The 15773-nt window shown below is 46.0% G+C and overlaps 1 protein-coding gene across 1 annotated transcript; it reads left to right on the top strand.

The window, feature by feature from the left end:
* Positions 1–620: 620 nt before the first annotated feature.
* On the top strand, positions 621–1820 carry LOC134224230 (phospholipase A2 inhibitor beta-like). The gene is given in 3 exon segments (XM_062703543.1): positions 621–778; positions 838–1175; positions 1178–1820. Coding segments are annotated over 3 exon segments (987 nt in total). The 5' UTR covers positions 621–746; the 3' UTR covers positions 1795–1820.
* The last annotated feature ends 13953 nt before the right edge of the window (positions 1821–15773 follow it).

The raw sequence follows: 15773 nt of genomic DNA, 5'->3' as shown, positions 1-15773 counted from the left end.
CGATACTCAACTGATGATATTGACTATGTTATTGAAAAAAAATATTGAAATGTTAAATATAGATGAATAATTTTATAGTAAGAGCAAGAGGACATGATGCAACGACGATCTGCCGTAATCTGAAAAAGGTACGTATGCGCAAACATGTTTCCATTTCTGTTAAAGATCTCGATGAGTACCATTCGTTGACTCCATTTTTGAGAAATGGCGTATACGAAACATTCTCAGATTACGACAGAAATGGACAGAGAACTGAAATGAATTAAAAACAATCAATTTCTACGAAAAATAGATTAAACATGCTGATGCTTGTTATCAGCAACAGCAACAGTTCATATTTACGATGAAATGATGCAAATGGGATTCTACATATATTGAAATCATACTACTTTCCATCATAATCTATGATGTAAGATTTCAAAACATATCATACACAACAAATAGTGAAACTAATTGCAATTTTGTTTTGCTAAAATTTAAAAAATAATTCAAGTACGAGTTACGTTATTGCAATATGTATATTGAAACTAAGAGTACTTTTGCTTTCTGGACAGGGTTGGCGCGATTATAAATTATTGGTAAACAGTCTTTTACATTCATCAGAATGGCACCCTGCGTTGCATCAACCGCGATAAGACAGCCGAGGCTGAAAGCAAGTCACACATTTCGGTTAAGCCAGTTTGAATCGTCTTCTAATTGGAAGAGAACGCTTTCTCGCTGAAATTAAAAGCTCTGCCGCAGTAATCATGGCTGGATTCCTTCATCGCATCAATGTTCTGTGAGTTAATAATGGCGTGTATAGTGCACGCACAATTATGACAATCTTTCCGATTTCAGGCTACTTGCATTATTGTCCCTAACGCAGGGAGCTCGATACGGTTGTGAGAACTTTTCTGATGACGATTCGTACTGTATCGTGTCGAGCGTATCTACCGAACCGCACTCCTGTAGGATTGAATTTCCGGAAAATTCAGCGATCCAACTGCAGTTTGCTCACTTGGAGACACTTTCTGCTCGACTTCTGTATCGCATGACACATGTGGAGCGGTTGGACATTGTCAACAGTTACATCAGAAGTGCTTTTCTGAAACCAGAACTGAAGTACTTCTGAGTGTCCTGTTGCCAACTGAATGAACTTCAAATCGACAAGGCGGAAGTTTATCAATTGACTGAGCTGCTTTGCCAGAGAATGAACTGGCTAGTGTTCCAAACGGTGTGAACCTGTTGACAAACGTCACTCTAATTGATTTATCGAACAATCATCTATCGTTTCTGGATATGAACGAATTCACTGGTTTGGATAAGCTGACCATCTTGGGTCTTAGCTATAACAACATAAAAGTCGTATTCTCTACTGGACCCGTTGAATTACCATCTCTGATGTTTCTCAATTTTGCTAACAACAGCATCAATACTCTTGATATCTCTCGCTGGAATATTTCCAAACTACACGAACTTGATGTATCCAGCAACAAGTTGGAACGTATCGACAATAATCTACTGGACCAACTGCCTGCTATTCATAATGTGAATTTTGCCGAGAACCCGTGGAATTGCCCCTGGCGTGATGATTTCCGCCTGAATGCTGAAGGTAAATTGGATTGGACCGGGCTGGACATGTGCGAGTTCACTTTCAATATTAATGGTTTGGCCCAGAAGACTAGGCAGGAACAATCCGTCAAAAACTCTTTGACCGAAATCATTTCCAACATCGCTAGTAACCTCACCGAGGCTCTGATAGATGTCGATAGCATTGTCGAAGATGTTTTCTGTAGAATCATCCAGGGTGAATAAAGTCCTAATATCATTAGCTTCGTTAACAATTTGTGTTATTTCACCTTCGAAACAACTCACAATTACAAAGCAAATTACAGTGGAACAGCGAAAAGTTTTCTGCCCCATGCCGATTAAATATGTAAACCTTATTTCACGAATTTCTGGAACAATTATCCTTCCTGCCTGTGGTGAGTTTCCAACTTCCACCGTTGAAAGTTGTTGAAAATAAAAAAAAAAGGCTACAAAGGTTTTCCAAGCGGGGAGTTTAAAATCCAATTAGTGACGTATTTTTGCCTGCAAAGTTGAATTCTTTGATGGAAATTGTTGGCGCCGACCTGGCATCGTCCTTGAAGGGAGGGGGAGGTGTCAGTCATGAAGCATAACACTGGCCTGGCACTGCGCACCTTTCAATTATCTTGGCATTCCGTGTTCGAAAAATAAGCAGCAAATTGTCAGAATCGGCGAATGACACAATTTTGTGAGTTGTAATGAAGTTGTAAGGTTTTGGTTAATAGCAGCTAGATAGCGGTTTTTCATGAATACATATTACTTTTTGCGACAGATGATGACTTCTTTTTCAGACTTTACATGGCTACCGAAGGTGTTCTGGATAACTTAATGTTTCGCCTAAATCATCCTGTATAATATGCTCACCGTCCGACACTTTCTTCTCATCCCACAAAATTTCAGCAGGTTCTACCTAATTTCCTCCCCGATGATGAATTTTATGAGGTGGCGAATAAATTTCCGCAGCGGATTATTCACCTCGACGCGCATTTTACCAAAATAAAATGTAATGCGGCTAAGCCATCAAAGGGCGGAAGCCTTGGAGTGGTAAAATCCTGTTATGGGGAGGCGTTAGTAGAATCAAATCCATAGTACGTGCGTACTGATCATAAAACGGAAGCCACAAGTAAATTAACGCACGGATGGTGATGACTGATGATTATGGAATGCTCACTGCGATTGAATACGAATCTCAATCCCTTTAGGGAAATTTAAACCGCCTTGTTCTGGAATTCGGTTACAACTACTGAATCGTTCCACATCGACGTTGAATTTTGATCAACAATCCGACGGCACCGCAATCAGAACGAAATACGCTGAATACGATACGATCCCTATCCAACTCAATCAAAACTATTTCTCTCGCCGTAGATTTCCAATCACGCCAATGTAACCAGAACCTGCAGCGTTTTGAATCCGCCCGCAATCCGCAACGCTTCGGCTCGCCCAAATTGCAATCTACTGTTACTGGCTGACGAACTCCATTTCCCTGGCAGCATCAGTGCCGACCGGAGGAACTGTTGGTTGATGCAATTTGCATATCAAAGAAACGCGTCGCAACCAAGTACGCTTCCATATAATATGACAAAACTTTTCAAATCAAGCGATCTGGAGTGCGCTTCTGGAGGAGTTTTCCCGGTTCCGAGTCCACGGTGCTGGCTCCTGGATATGGTAACTAGAACCCGAGCAGCAGGAGATGGGTGAACAGGAAATTATTTCAGTGATGTAAAGATAATTATATAGTATAAATATATATTATAAGTTGCGTCGTTTCAAATATTATCCCACTCTTGTTTTATACATTCTTAACAGGTGAAGTATAAAATGCAAGCTCCTAAATTGGGTGCGCCGTTAGTCTTAATCATACCTTTGTATGTCATAAGATAAGATCATTCCAACGTCCATTATTCTCGTTGTTTATTATGGCTAAGCTCTTATGGATTGCATTCATTTATTTAGTTAACATCTAAACAGATAACACTGAATCAACAATTTGACGCCACAATGCACGGTTCGAGGCAGCATCTCTCCATCCTCGGATGCGCCCACGCTCGCCAAGTCGTTTTGCACCTCGTCTGCCCATCTCGCTCGCTGCGCTCCACGTCGTCTCGTACCTGCCGGATCGGAAGCGAACACCATATTTGCAGGGTTGCTTTCCGACATTCTTGCAACATGCCCTGCCCATCGTACCCTTTCGGCTTTTGCTACCTTCTGGATACTGGGTTCGCCGTAGAGCTGGCCGTTCATTCTTCGCCACCACACACCGTCTTCTTGCACACCGCCAAAGATGGCCCTAAGCACCCGTCTCTCGAATACTCCGAGTGCTTGCAAGTCCTCCTCGAGCATTGTCATATTAGCGTCTTGTACATGACACATTTGGTGCGGTGGCGAATCTTTTTCGACCGCAGTTTCTTCTGGAGCCCGTAGTAGGCCCGACTTCCACAGATGATGCGCCTTCGTATTTCACGACTAACGTTGTTGTCAGCCGTTGGCAAGCATCCGAGGTAGACGAATTCCTCGACCACCTCGAAGGTATCCCCGTCTATCGTAACACTGCTTCCCAGGCGGGCCCTGTCGCGTTCGGTTCCGCCCACAAGCATGTACTTTGTCTTGTCTTTGACGCATTCACCACCAGTCCAACTTTTGTTGCTTCACGTTTCAGGCGGGTGTACAGTTCTGCCACCTTTGGAAATGTTCGGCCGACAATGTCCATGTCATCCGCGAAGCAAATAAATTGACTGGACCTGTTGAAAACCGTACCCCAGCTGTTACACCCGGCTCGCCGGCTCTAGTGAAATGTTGACAACAGGCACGAAAGTCCATCACCTTGTCTTAGTCCCCGGCGTGATTCGAACGAACTGAAGAGTTCGCCCGAAATCTTCACACAGTTTTGCACACCATCCACCGTTGCTTTGATCAGTCTGGTAAGCTTCCCAGGGAAGCTGTTCTCGTCCATAATTTTCCATAGCTCTACGCCAGCGGTTCTCAACCTTTTTGTTGAGAGGTACCCCTTCGAGCTTTTACATTCATTGAGGTACCCCCTATTTTTTTCGCTGTAAAGCAAAATAAGCATAACGCATAAATATGAAAAAAGGACCGGAATACTAACGGGACATATGGCACTCCAAAAAGTTGTGAAATTTTTGCTGTTCCGTGAAGTTTTCCAATTCAAATAAAGTTTATAAATACATACTCTGAGGACTTTTTGAAGCTTCCGAGCCTTTTAAAAATAGGCCTCCGTGTGCCTTGAAACTTTGCTTCCGAGCCTTTTGAAAAGAGGCAACATCAGAGCATTTTGCAGTCTCTTGGAGGATTTTGCCAAGTCTGTTGAAAGCAGGCTTTCCTTCCTCTTGAAAGAAGGCTTTCGAGCCACTTGAAAGGAAGCTTCCGAGCCTCTTGAAAGGAGGCTTCCGAGCCTCTTGAAAGGAGGCTTCCGAGCCTCTTGAAAGGAGGCTTCCGAGCCTCTTGAAAGGAGGCTTCCGAGCCTCTTGAAAGGAGGCTTCTGAGCCTCTTGGAAGGAGGCTTCTGAGCCTCTTGGAAGGAGGCTTCTGAGCCTCTTGGAAGGAGGCTTCTGAGCCTCTTGGAAGGAGGCTTCTGAGCCTCTTGAAAGGAGGCTTCTGAGCCTCTTGAAAGGAGGCTTCTGAGCCTCTTGAAAGGAGGCTTCTGAGCCTCTTGAAAGCAGGCTTCCGAGCCTCTTGAAAGGAGGCTTCCGAGGCCTCTTGAAAGGAGGCTCTGAGCCTCTTGAAAGGAGGCTTCTGAGCCTCTTGAAAGGAGGCCTGAGCCTCTTGAAAGGAGGCTTCTGAGCCTCTCGAAAGGAGGCTTCTGAGCCTCTCGAAAGGAGGCTTCTGAGCCTCTTGAAAGGAGGCTTGAGCCTCTTGAAAGGGAGGCTTCTGAGGCCTCTTGAAAGGAGGCTCTGAGCCTCTTGAAATGAGGCTGAGCCTCTTGAAAGGAGGCTCTGAGCCTCTTGAAAGGAGGCTTCTGAGGCCTCTTGAAAGGATGCTTCTGAGCCTCTTGAAAGGAGGCTGAGCCTCTTGAAAGGAGGCTTCTGAGCCTCTTGAAAGGAGGCTTCTGAGCCTCTTGAAAGGAGGCTCTGAGGCCTCTTGAAAGGAGGCTTCTGAGCCTCTTGAAAGGAGGCTTCTGAGCCTCTTGAAAGGAGGCTTCCTGAGCCTCTTGAAAGGAGGCCTGAGCCTCTTGAAAGGAGGCTCTGAGCCTCTTGAAAGGAGGCTTCTGAGCCTCTTGAAAGGAGGCTTCTGAGCCTCTTGAAAGGAGGCCTGAACCTCTTGAAAGGAGGCTCTGAGCCTCTTGAAAGGAGGCTTCTGAGCCTCTTGAAAGGAGGCTTCTGAGGCCTCTTGAAAGGAGGCTTCTGAGCCTCTTGAAAGGAGGCTCTGAGCCTCTTGAAAGGAGGCTTCTGAGCCTCTTGAAAGGAGGCTTCTGAGCCTCTTGAAAGGAGGCTTCTGAGCCTCTTGAAAGGAGGCTTCTGAGCCTCTTGAAAGGAGGCTTCCTGAGCCTCTTGAAAGGAGGCTTCTGAGCCTCTTGAAGGAGGCTTCTGAGCCTCTTGAAAGGAGGCTTCTGAGCCTCTTGAAAGGAGGCTTGAGCCTCTTGAAAGGAGGCTCTGAGCCTCTTGAAGGAGGCTTCTGAGCCTCTTGAAAGGAGGCTTCTGAGCCTCTTGAAAGGAGGCTTCCTGAGCCTCTTGAAAGGAGGCTTCTGAGCCTCTTGAAAGGAGGCTTCTGAGCCTCTTGAAAGGAGGCTCTGAGCCTCTTGAAAGGAGGCTTCTGAGCCTCTTGAAAGGAGGCTTCTGAGCCTCTTGAAAGGAGGCTTCTGAGCCTCTTGAAAGGAGGCTTCTGAGCCTCTTGAAAGGAGGCTTCTGAGCCTCTTGAAAGGAGGCCTGAGCCTCTTGAAAGGAGGCTTCCGAGCCTCTTGAAAGGAGGCTTCTGAGCTCTCTTGAAAGGAGGCTCTGAGCCTCTTGAAAGGAGGCTTCTGAGCCTCTTGAAAGGAGGCTCTGAGCCTCTTGAAAGGAGGCTTCTGAGCCTCTTGAAAGGAGGCTTCTGAGCCTCTTGAAAGGAGGCCTGAGCCTCTTGAAAGGAGGCTTCTGAGCCTCTTGAAAGGAGGCTTCTGAGCCTCTTGAAAGGAGGCTTGAGCCTCTTGAAAGGAGGCTCTGAGCCTCTTGAAAGGAGGCTTCTGAGCCTCTTGAAAGGAGGCTTCTGAGCCTCTTGAAAGGAGGCTTCTGAGCCTCTTGAAAGGAGGCTCTGAGCCTCTTGAAAGGAGGCTTCTGAGCCTCTTGAAAGGAGGCCTGAGCCTCTTGAAAGGAGGCTTCTGAGCTCTCTTGAAAGGAGGCTTCTGAGCCTCTTGAAAGGAGGCTTCTGAGCCTCTTGAAAGGAGGCTTCTGAGCCTCTTGAAAGGAGGCTTGAGCTCTTGAAAGGAGGCTTGAGCCTCTTGAAAGGAGGCCTGAGCCTCTTGAAAGGAGGGCTGAGCCTCTTGAAAGGAGGCTTGAGCCTCTTGAAAGGAGGCTTCTGAGCCTCTTGAAAGGAGGCTCTGAGCCTCTTGAAAGGAGGCTTCTGAGCCTCTTGAAAGGAGGCTTCTGAGCCTTTCGGAAGCAGGCTTCTGAGCCTCTCGGAAGCAGGCTTCTGAGCCTTTCGGAAGCAGGCTTCTGAGCCTCTTGGAAGGAGGCTTGAGCCTCTTGGAAGGAGGCTCGAGCCTCTTGGAAGGAGGCTTGAGCCTCTTGGAAGGAGGCTTCTGAGCCTCTTGGAAGGAGGCTTCTGAGCCTCTTGGAAGGAGGCTTCCTGAGCCTCTTGGAAGGAGGCTTCTGAGCCTCTTGGAAGGAGGCTTCTGAGCCTCTTGAAAGGAGGCTTCTGAGCCTCTTGGAAGGAGGCTTGAGCCTCTTGGAAGGAGGCTTCTGAGCCTCTTGAAAGGAGGCTTCTGAGCCTCTTGAAAGGAGGCCTGAGCCTCTTGAAAGGAGGCTTCCGAGCCTCTTGAAAGGAGGCTTCCGAGCCTCTTGAAAGGAGGCTTCCGAGCCTCTTGAAAGGAGGCTTCCGAGCCTCTTGAAAGGAGGCTTCCGAGCCTCTTGAAAGGAGGCTTCCGAGCATCTTGAAAGGAGGCATGAGCCTCTTGAAAGGAGGCTTCTGAACCTTTTGAAAGGAGGCTTCCGACCATCTTGCAACGGAGCTATTTAGCTCCGAGCAATCTAGGTTCTAGATTTTAATCACTTTACGTTTTGTCTCACAGTCTTTAATACACTGTGCTGTTTGTAGTGGCAGGATTTAATAGGTGCTGATTCACTGATCGCAATGCATATTATGTACAATATAAAGTTTTGGAATAAAAAATTTCACAATTATCGATAAGTGGTTATTGGAATTGTAATACATCCGCCATTACGCATTATTGTCCGAGGTACCCCCTGAGGCCAGCGAAGGTACCCCCAGGGGTACATGTACCCCAGGTTGAGAACCGCTGCTCTACGTGGTCTATACTGTAGTATGCCGCCTTGAAATCAATGAACAGATGGTGCATTGGGACCTGGTATTCACGGCATTTTTGGAGGATTTGCCGTACAATAAAGATCTGGTCCATTATCGAGCGGCCGTCCATGAAACCGGCTTGATATCTTTCAACGAACTCATTCACTAATGGTAACAGACGACGGAAGATGATCTGCGATATCACTTTGTAGGCGGCATTAAGGATGGTGATCGCTCGAAAGTTCTCACACTCCAGTTTGTCGCCTTTCTTGTAGATGGGGCATATAACCCTTCCTTCCACTCCTCCGGTAGCTGTTCGGTTTCCCAGATTCTGACTATCAGTTTGTGCAGGCAAGTGGCCAGCTTTTCCGGGCCCATCTTGATGAGCTCAGCTCCGATACCATCCTTACCAGCTGCTTTATTGGTCTTTAGCTGTTGAATGGCATCCTTAACTTCCCTCAAGGTGGGGGCTGGTTGGCTTCCATCGTCCGCTGAACTGACATAGTCATCTCCTCCGTTGCCTTGACTTTCACTACCTGTACTCTCAGCGCCATTCAGATGTTCCTCGTAGTGCTGCTTCCACCTTTCGATCACCACACGTTCGTCCGTCAAGATGCTCCCATCCTTATCCCGGCACGCGGCACGTGGCCTTTGCGGGATGCGTTGAGCTTCTGATATAACTTGCGCGTTTCTTGAGAACGGCACAGCTGTTCCATCTCCTCGCACTCCGCTTCTTCCAGGCGGTGTTTCTTCTCCTGAAAAGGAGGGTCTGCTGTCTCCGCTTCCGTCTATAACGTTCCACGTTCTGCCGGCCGCGCTGCGTCCTTCTCCTTCAGAATCTGTCTGCACTCTTTGTCGAACCAATCGTTCCGTTGACTTCGTCCCATATACCCGACGTTGTTCTCCGCTGCGCCGTTAATGGATGTTTTGACTGTATTCCAGCAGTCCTCAAGAGGGCCCCCATCGAGCTCACCCTCTTCCGGCAACGCTGCCTCGAGATGCTGCGCGTATGCAGTGGCGACATCAGGTTGCTTCAGTCGCTCTAGGTCGTACCGCGGCGGTCGTCGGTACCGAACATTGTTGATGACGGATAGTTTTGGGCGCAGTTTAATCATCACCAGATAGTGGTCAGAGTCGATGTTAGCGCCACGATATGTCCTGACGTCGATAATGTCGGAGAAGTGCCGTCCATCAATCAGAACGTGGTCGATTTGTGATTCTGTCTGCAGTGGTGATCTCCAGGTGTACCGATACGGGAGCCTGTGTTGGAAGTAGGTGCTGCGAATGGCCATATTCTTGGAGGCGGCGAAATCAATTAGTCGTAGGCCGTTTTCGTTCGTCAGCCGGTGAGCGCTGAACTTTCCAATAGTCGGTCTAAACTCCTCCTCTTGGCCAACCTGAGCGTTCGAATCTCCTATGATGATTTTGACGTCGTGGCTTGGGCAGCTGTCGTACTCACGTTCCAGCTGCGCGTAGAATGCATCCTTATCATCATCAGTGCTTCCGGAGTGTGTGCTATGGACGTTGATTATGCTTATGGATTGCATATAGTTGTTAAAAAAAGTGCCAGATATTGGCGTCTGCCTGGTATAAGACAAACAGGGGAGATAATGCCTTATCAATACGTCTGCTCAGTATAAGGCGACCAAAGATCAAGACCGCCAGCATCCTTATCGGTAGAAACACGCTACAACGTGTTACCCACCGTTTCCATAAAGCGAAGCCAGAATGATTCTCCACCAGGAGAAGAGTGTCTTATGCTGAAGCCGCCCAAACAAATTTCAACCCCGCAAACCTGTCAACTCAGCTAACGCCAGTGGCTGACGGACAGCGGTGTTGAACTTAATCTGTAGATTAAGAAAACACTTTAATAAAGATTTGAAAAAGGTGGCTGACGGCGAGCCATGCGCAAGGAGTTGGTGCGGACATTCAGAGTTGGAATCGAATACACTGGATTTTGTTTTTACACGATTTACAATTTCTCAATTTTCCACTCATCCTAAATGTTTAACGTAAATTAATTATCATGTGATTTTTCTTTGATTTATTTTGGATTTTTTGAAACATGTTGCGAATAGTTTGGTGGCAAATTGAAGTCACACGATCCAAAAAAACGAGCGAAAAAAAAACGTGTAAAAACAAAATCCTGTGTAATTAAAAAGGCAACGAGACAGCAGAGCTTCTTTCCGGAAATCAAAGTGTGCTGTGCTCATGAGTGGATGTGTTTTAGTTCCGTTACGTCATTTTTGTGTTGTTTCGGTCGGTCAATAAAAAAATATATCCGGAAATTTGTGTGTTAGAGATCTTGTGTATTATTTTTATATTCTTTTGAAAATATGTATCGCGAGATTGTGATTGAAAAGTTAAATCTGTGCTTAAGAAAATGACGGATCCAGGAAACTGTTCTAACGAGCATTTTGAAGAATGGGCAAAAGTCTAAAGGAGGAATAAATCAGTACCGATTATAGCAGATATTCTCCCGATTTTCTTAAAATTTTCTAATCTACGATGAGCGAAAAGGAACACCGTCAAAATGGGGCTCACCATAACGAAACATCTGCAATGAAACATTAGTAGCTCCAAAAGTAAATTAGCCACAGGTCGGATAAAGCATTGCTGACGATACTCGCGGTGGAAAGTAAAATCATACGATGGTGCATCTTCTATAACACTCTGAATCGGGTTTCCAAATACAAATTTGGTGAGATTATTCTAATTTGCGCTCTAGTTTCATTAAAACAATCTAAATACGTGCTGGATTGAATAATCCAGAAGTTTGTTTACGGATCCATTATCCAATTGATAATGGTAGCATAACAGGCGGGGCTTATTGTAAGCAAAAGTGACCTCGGACTGGTCATGAAATATCAGGCAGTCTGAAATGGGTCTCTGGAGCTGCAATAGAGCTAGCCCTTTCTAACTCCCGGATTAAATCTGACTGTTTAAACAGACAGCTTTCTTCCATAACATCACTGCCAGACAGTGGGGGTTAGTTTGTACACACACACATACACACGGGACAGCAGAGCTTCTTTCCCCCGGTGCTATGTCTCCCCTAAAATCGCTTCGTTACCTACTCACATTCAATTATTCAAGCAATTAACCAGCATCCCTAGACAAAATATTTAAAGCTCTTTTAAGTGGAATGTATTCAATCGTCTAAGACGAGTTAAGTAACTCCATTTAATTCCGCCAATTATTTCGATATCTGTGCGACAACTGTGTGGTCGAAATGCGTATCTGCAAATATATCGAAATAATTGGTGGAATTAAATGGAGTTACCTAACTCGTCTTAGACGACAGCATCCCTAGCAGCACACATGTTCCACATAGGTTACTGCGACTCATATGCGACCAGATTTAGTCACAATCAAGTTGCTACAACCATGTTTGTCTGAATAGTGCTGCTCGGGATTCCTCCATCTGATGCGGCTTTCAACATCGATTCTCCTACCATCCTCCTTGAACCTCAGACTTCGTAAAACGACAACGTCGACGTCGACAACAAGGTCAGGACGTCTTTTATTCACCGCAACCGAAGACTTCAAATAAAAACCTAGTAACTACGGCTGTATATAATACCCACTCCAACGTCGGAGTTGATTTTAGGGATTCCAATATCCTCAAACGAACCCTTACCAACACATCCCCCGAATCCAAAGCACCCAGAAGTGACCAAAAAAACCCAGCGAATAATCAACAAGATAATAAGAACCGGAACAATCGGCGAAGATCACTGCGATGAAAAGAAACTAGCCATTGGAAACTCGGTTCGTGGAACTGAAAATCTCTCAACTTCATCGGGAGCACACGCATACTCGTCGATGTCCTCAAGGACCGTGGATTCGGCATCGTAGCGCTGCAGGAGGTTTGTTGGAAGGGATCAATGGTGCGAACGTTTACTTTATGTATGCGCCTAATTACAATATAAAAGTTTTCCATTTTTCTGTTACTGAGCTCGATGAGTACTACTCGTTAACACATTTTTTTTTGAAAATGGCGTTTACGTCACTTTTTTTAGATTACGGCAGTTTAGAGGTAATCATACCAGCTACCAGAGCGGCGGCATCACACACAAGCTGGGAATAGCTTTCAAAGTGATGGGCGATATGCAAAGGCGCTTGATCGGGTGGTGGCCGATCAATGAAAGAATGTGCAGGTTGCGGATCAAAGGCCGGATCTTTAACTTCAGCATAATCAACGTCCATAGCCCACACTCCGGAAGCACCGGCTGACGAACGAAAACGGCCCACGACTAATTGATTTCGCTGCCTCCAATAATATGGCCATTCGCAGCACCTACTTCCAACACAGCCTCCCGTATCGGTACACCTGGAGATCACCACTGCAGACAGAATCACAAATCGACCACGTTCTGATTGATGGACGGCACTTCTCCGACATTATCGACGTCAGGACATAGCGTGGCGCTAACATCGACTCTGACCACTATCTGGTGATGGTTAAACTGCCCCCAAAACTATCCGTCATCAACAATGTTCGGTACCGGCGACCGTAGCGGTACGACCTAGAACGACTGAAGCAACCTAATGTCGCCACTGCATACGCGCAGCATCTCGAGGCAGCGTTGCAGGAAGAGGGGAGCTCGATGGGCCCCTCTTGAGGACGGCTGGAATACCTGTTAGAGCAGCCATTAACGACGCAGCGGAAAACAACGTCGGGTATGTGGGACGAAGTCGACGGAACGATTGGTTCGATGAATAGTGTAGGCACATTCTGGAGGAGAAGGACGCAACGCGAGCGGTCGCGCTGCAGTAAAGGACCCGGCAGAACGTGGCACGTTATAGACGGAAGCGGAGACAGCAGACACGCCTTTTTCAGGAGAAGAAACTCCGCCTGGAAGAAGCGGAGTGCTTTCGCATACAATATGTGCGTATATCGCCTCCACTTTAGTATGTAATGTTGCATCATATACGATTTTGTGTTGACTGGGCAGTTCGTTCGAATAGCGCCGGGGACTAACACAAGGTGATGGACTTTCGTGCCTATTCTTCAACATTGCAACATCAACATTGGACTTTCTCCAGCTCCGACGCACATTTGAGCGAAACGCGCTCACAACCCTTTCCGATTTCACCCAAATCGAGCTTTATACCACCATTATTGTCTGCATCCCGCAATCCAGCACCCAGTCATGACAAAAAGCACTCTGCTGATTAAAGCTAGAAGGAATGCCCTACAAACGCAACGAAAACTTCTCGCTGGTCTTCCTGATAAAGTAAGTGATCATCAAGCCTACAAAGAAATGAGCTACGAATACTGGTCAGTGATATTTGAAGCAAAGATTCCTTGATTCGGTCAGCCCTTCCGCTCAATCCGCTGCCGAGCACTGGAGGAAAGTCAATGTGCTTAGAGGCAAGATCTTCTTACATGCACCTCGATAAATTTGATCGTACAATTACTGATCCCTCCTAGGAAGCTAACATGCTTGTGAAGTACTTTACCGGGCTAGCGTCGCGTAAACGACTCCGTGTTCTATCGGACAATCACTGGTAGCACATCGTCCTTCACAACCTTTCAACCGGATTTACATTTTTTTTTACTTCAATGTACCGTTTTCTGTTGCTGAGCTAACTATTGACTTCTCCAACAGCAATGGGTTCTGATGGGATTGGGAGCCTTATGCTGAAAACTGACCACCTACCTCCAAGGTCCGGTCCTTAGAGTTGGTCAACCAAATCTAATCTGACCGAACCTTCCCGGAAAAGTAACAAAAGGTTTGACCAGCCCCATTCGTAAAACCAGTATCTCCTTCCGGAATGTCACGAAGTACATGTCCATGTTGCTGGACGCAGTCCTCTTGTGCGTCCAGTGTCTGCGTGGCAAATTGGAATCAGAAGGCAGACTTGGATTCTGGCAGCACGCGTTTAGTCCAAGATATGGTACGGGCACCCCTTCGTCCTTCGACAGTTGAGCGAGGGATTTTCCAGCAACTCCTTCCTTTTATCTGAAATTTCCTCTCGAGGCTCCTTGGCTCCTCAGCTCCTCGAGGAAAGTTCCAAAGTTCGGGAACTTTCCCGGAGAAAACAGTGGTGCCCCAGTGCTGTTCGGTCACGGACAGACGAATAATAAGGGCAATCCTTCAGTTGAGGATCCCTGCTGAACGGCCAATTCCTCTTCGGAATGTTTGGATAATTGGATGCGTTTTGAAAGTAGCTTTCAGATGTACTTGGAGATTGTTTGAATTCAAAGGATTGTTTCAGTTTACTTGATGGGTTTCAGCTCATCGAAAGAGATGTCTGATGCATTGAGATAAGGTTTTGTGTATCGTAGGGATTTTGTCGAGTGTACGTTTATTTAGGCCATCTTTTACGTAATTTTGGATTCAAAACATAATTTGCCAATGTTTGTACTTCTTCTTCTTATTGGCATTACATCCCCACACTGGGACAGAGACGCCTCGCAGCTTAGTGTTCATTAAGCACTTCCACAGTTATTAACTGCGAGGTTTCTAAGCCAGGTTACCATTTTTGCATTCGTGTATCATGAGGCTATCATGATGATACTTTTATGCCCAAGGAAGTCGAGACAATTTCCAATCCGAAAATTGTCTAGACCGGCACCGGGAATCGAACCCAGCCATCCTCAGCAAGGTCTTGCTTTGTAGCCGCGCATTTTACCGCACGGCTAAGGAGGGCCCAATGTTTGTACTACTAATATGTAAAAGCTCGGACCATCCTAGACGGGTCTCATAAAGGATAGGTAGAGCAAGCTTCTATCAAGCTTTTTTGAACCGTCTAAGACGAAAGTACTCTCCATTTCATTCCACCAATTAATTCTCGATATCTTTGCAGATATGTATTTCGACCACAACTGTGTGGTCGTCTTCAGTGTCTCGTACTTGACTCGACTAATCGAAATACGTGGCAAAGATATCGAAAATTAATTGGTGGAATTAAATGGAGAGTACTTAATTCGTCTTAGACGGTTGAATACATTCCACTAAAAGAGCTTTTTTTCTGAAGCTTTTTTGGTCTGGAACGGACGTCTTGCGGATGGCGCGGAACTTGTACATCGGGTGACTTTCTTTACCGCACATTTGGCAAGTTGGCTCTGGTTTCCCGGTGATGGCATACGGCTACAGTTGGCTAGCTCAAAACCACAAATAGTTTAATGAAATTATAAAATGGTTTTTCAAGTCTTGATGAACACAATCTCCTAAGAACCCCCGTCTCAAAGTTGCTGGTTTTTTATTATTTTATCAGAGATATAATAATTTTTTACTGTTGGAAAAGGTGAAAACAAAATATTCACGAAATTAATCGGGATTTGCAATATTTTCTCTCCCGAATCCTGGGAAGAGATAAATTTTGAACAATGAACTGTCTATTGGTGAGGAGTCGTCTCCAGTAACCTTGTATGTAAATGCGTAGGATTTCCAATCCTAAGATGGCGAGTTCGATTCTCGGTCCGGTCTAGGATGTTTTTGGGTTGGAAACTTTCCTGACACACTGGGCATATACCATTGTACTTGCCACACAAGATTCTATAGCATGCCTTGGCGGCTATGGGGTCTCTCGATCTTGAATCCGTAAACGAGCGGCTTAAGCGCCACCTCAATCAACATTGAGGGCCGCCCGTCTGTTTTTGTGCCCGACAAGAATCTAAACCTCAGAGCATGTTTCTTGATAGAATTCAGTGGATGAGAAACGCACTAGCAAACACGAACAGTTATGAAGTGCTTCCGTTCTTTTTCGGCGAGATGTCCGTCCCACGCGTAAATTTACGAT

Source organism: Armigeres subalbatus, chromosome 3, assembly GCF_024139115.2.
Source record: "Armigeres subalbatus isolate Guangzhou_Male chromosome 3, GZ_Asu_2, whole genome shotgun sequence".
Taxonomy (NCBI): domain Eukaryota; kingdom Metazoa; phylum Arthropoda; class Insecta; order Diptera; family Culicidae; genus Armigeres; species Armigeres subalbatus.
This window is presented reverse-complemented; position numbering and strand designations above follow the sequence as displayed.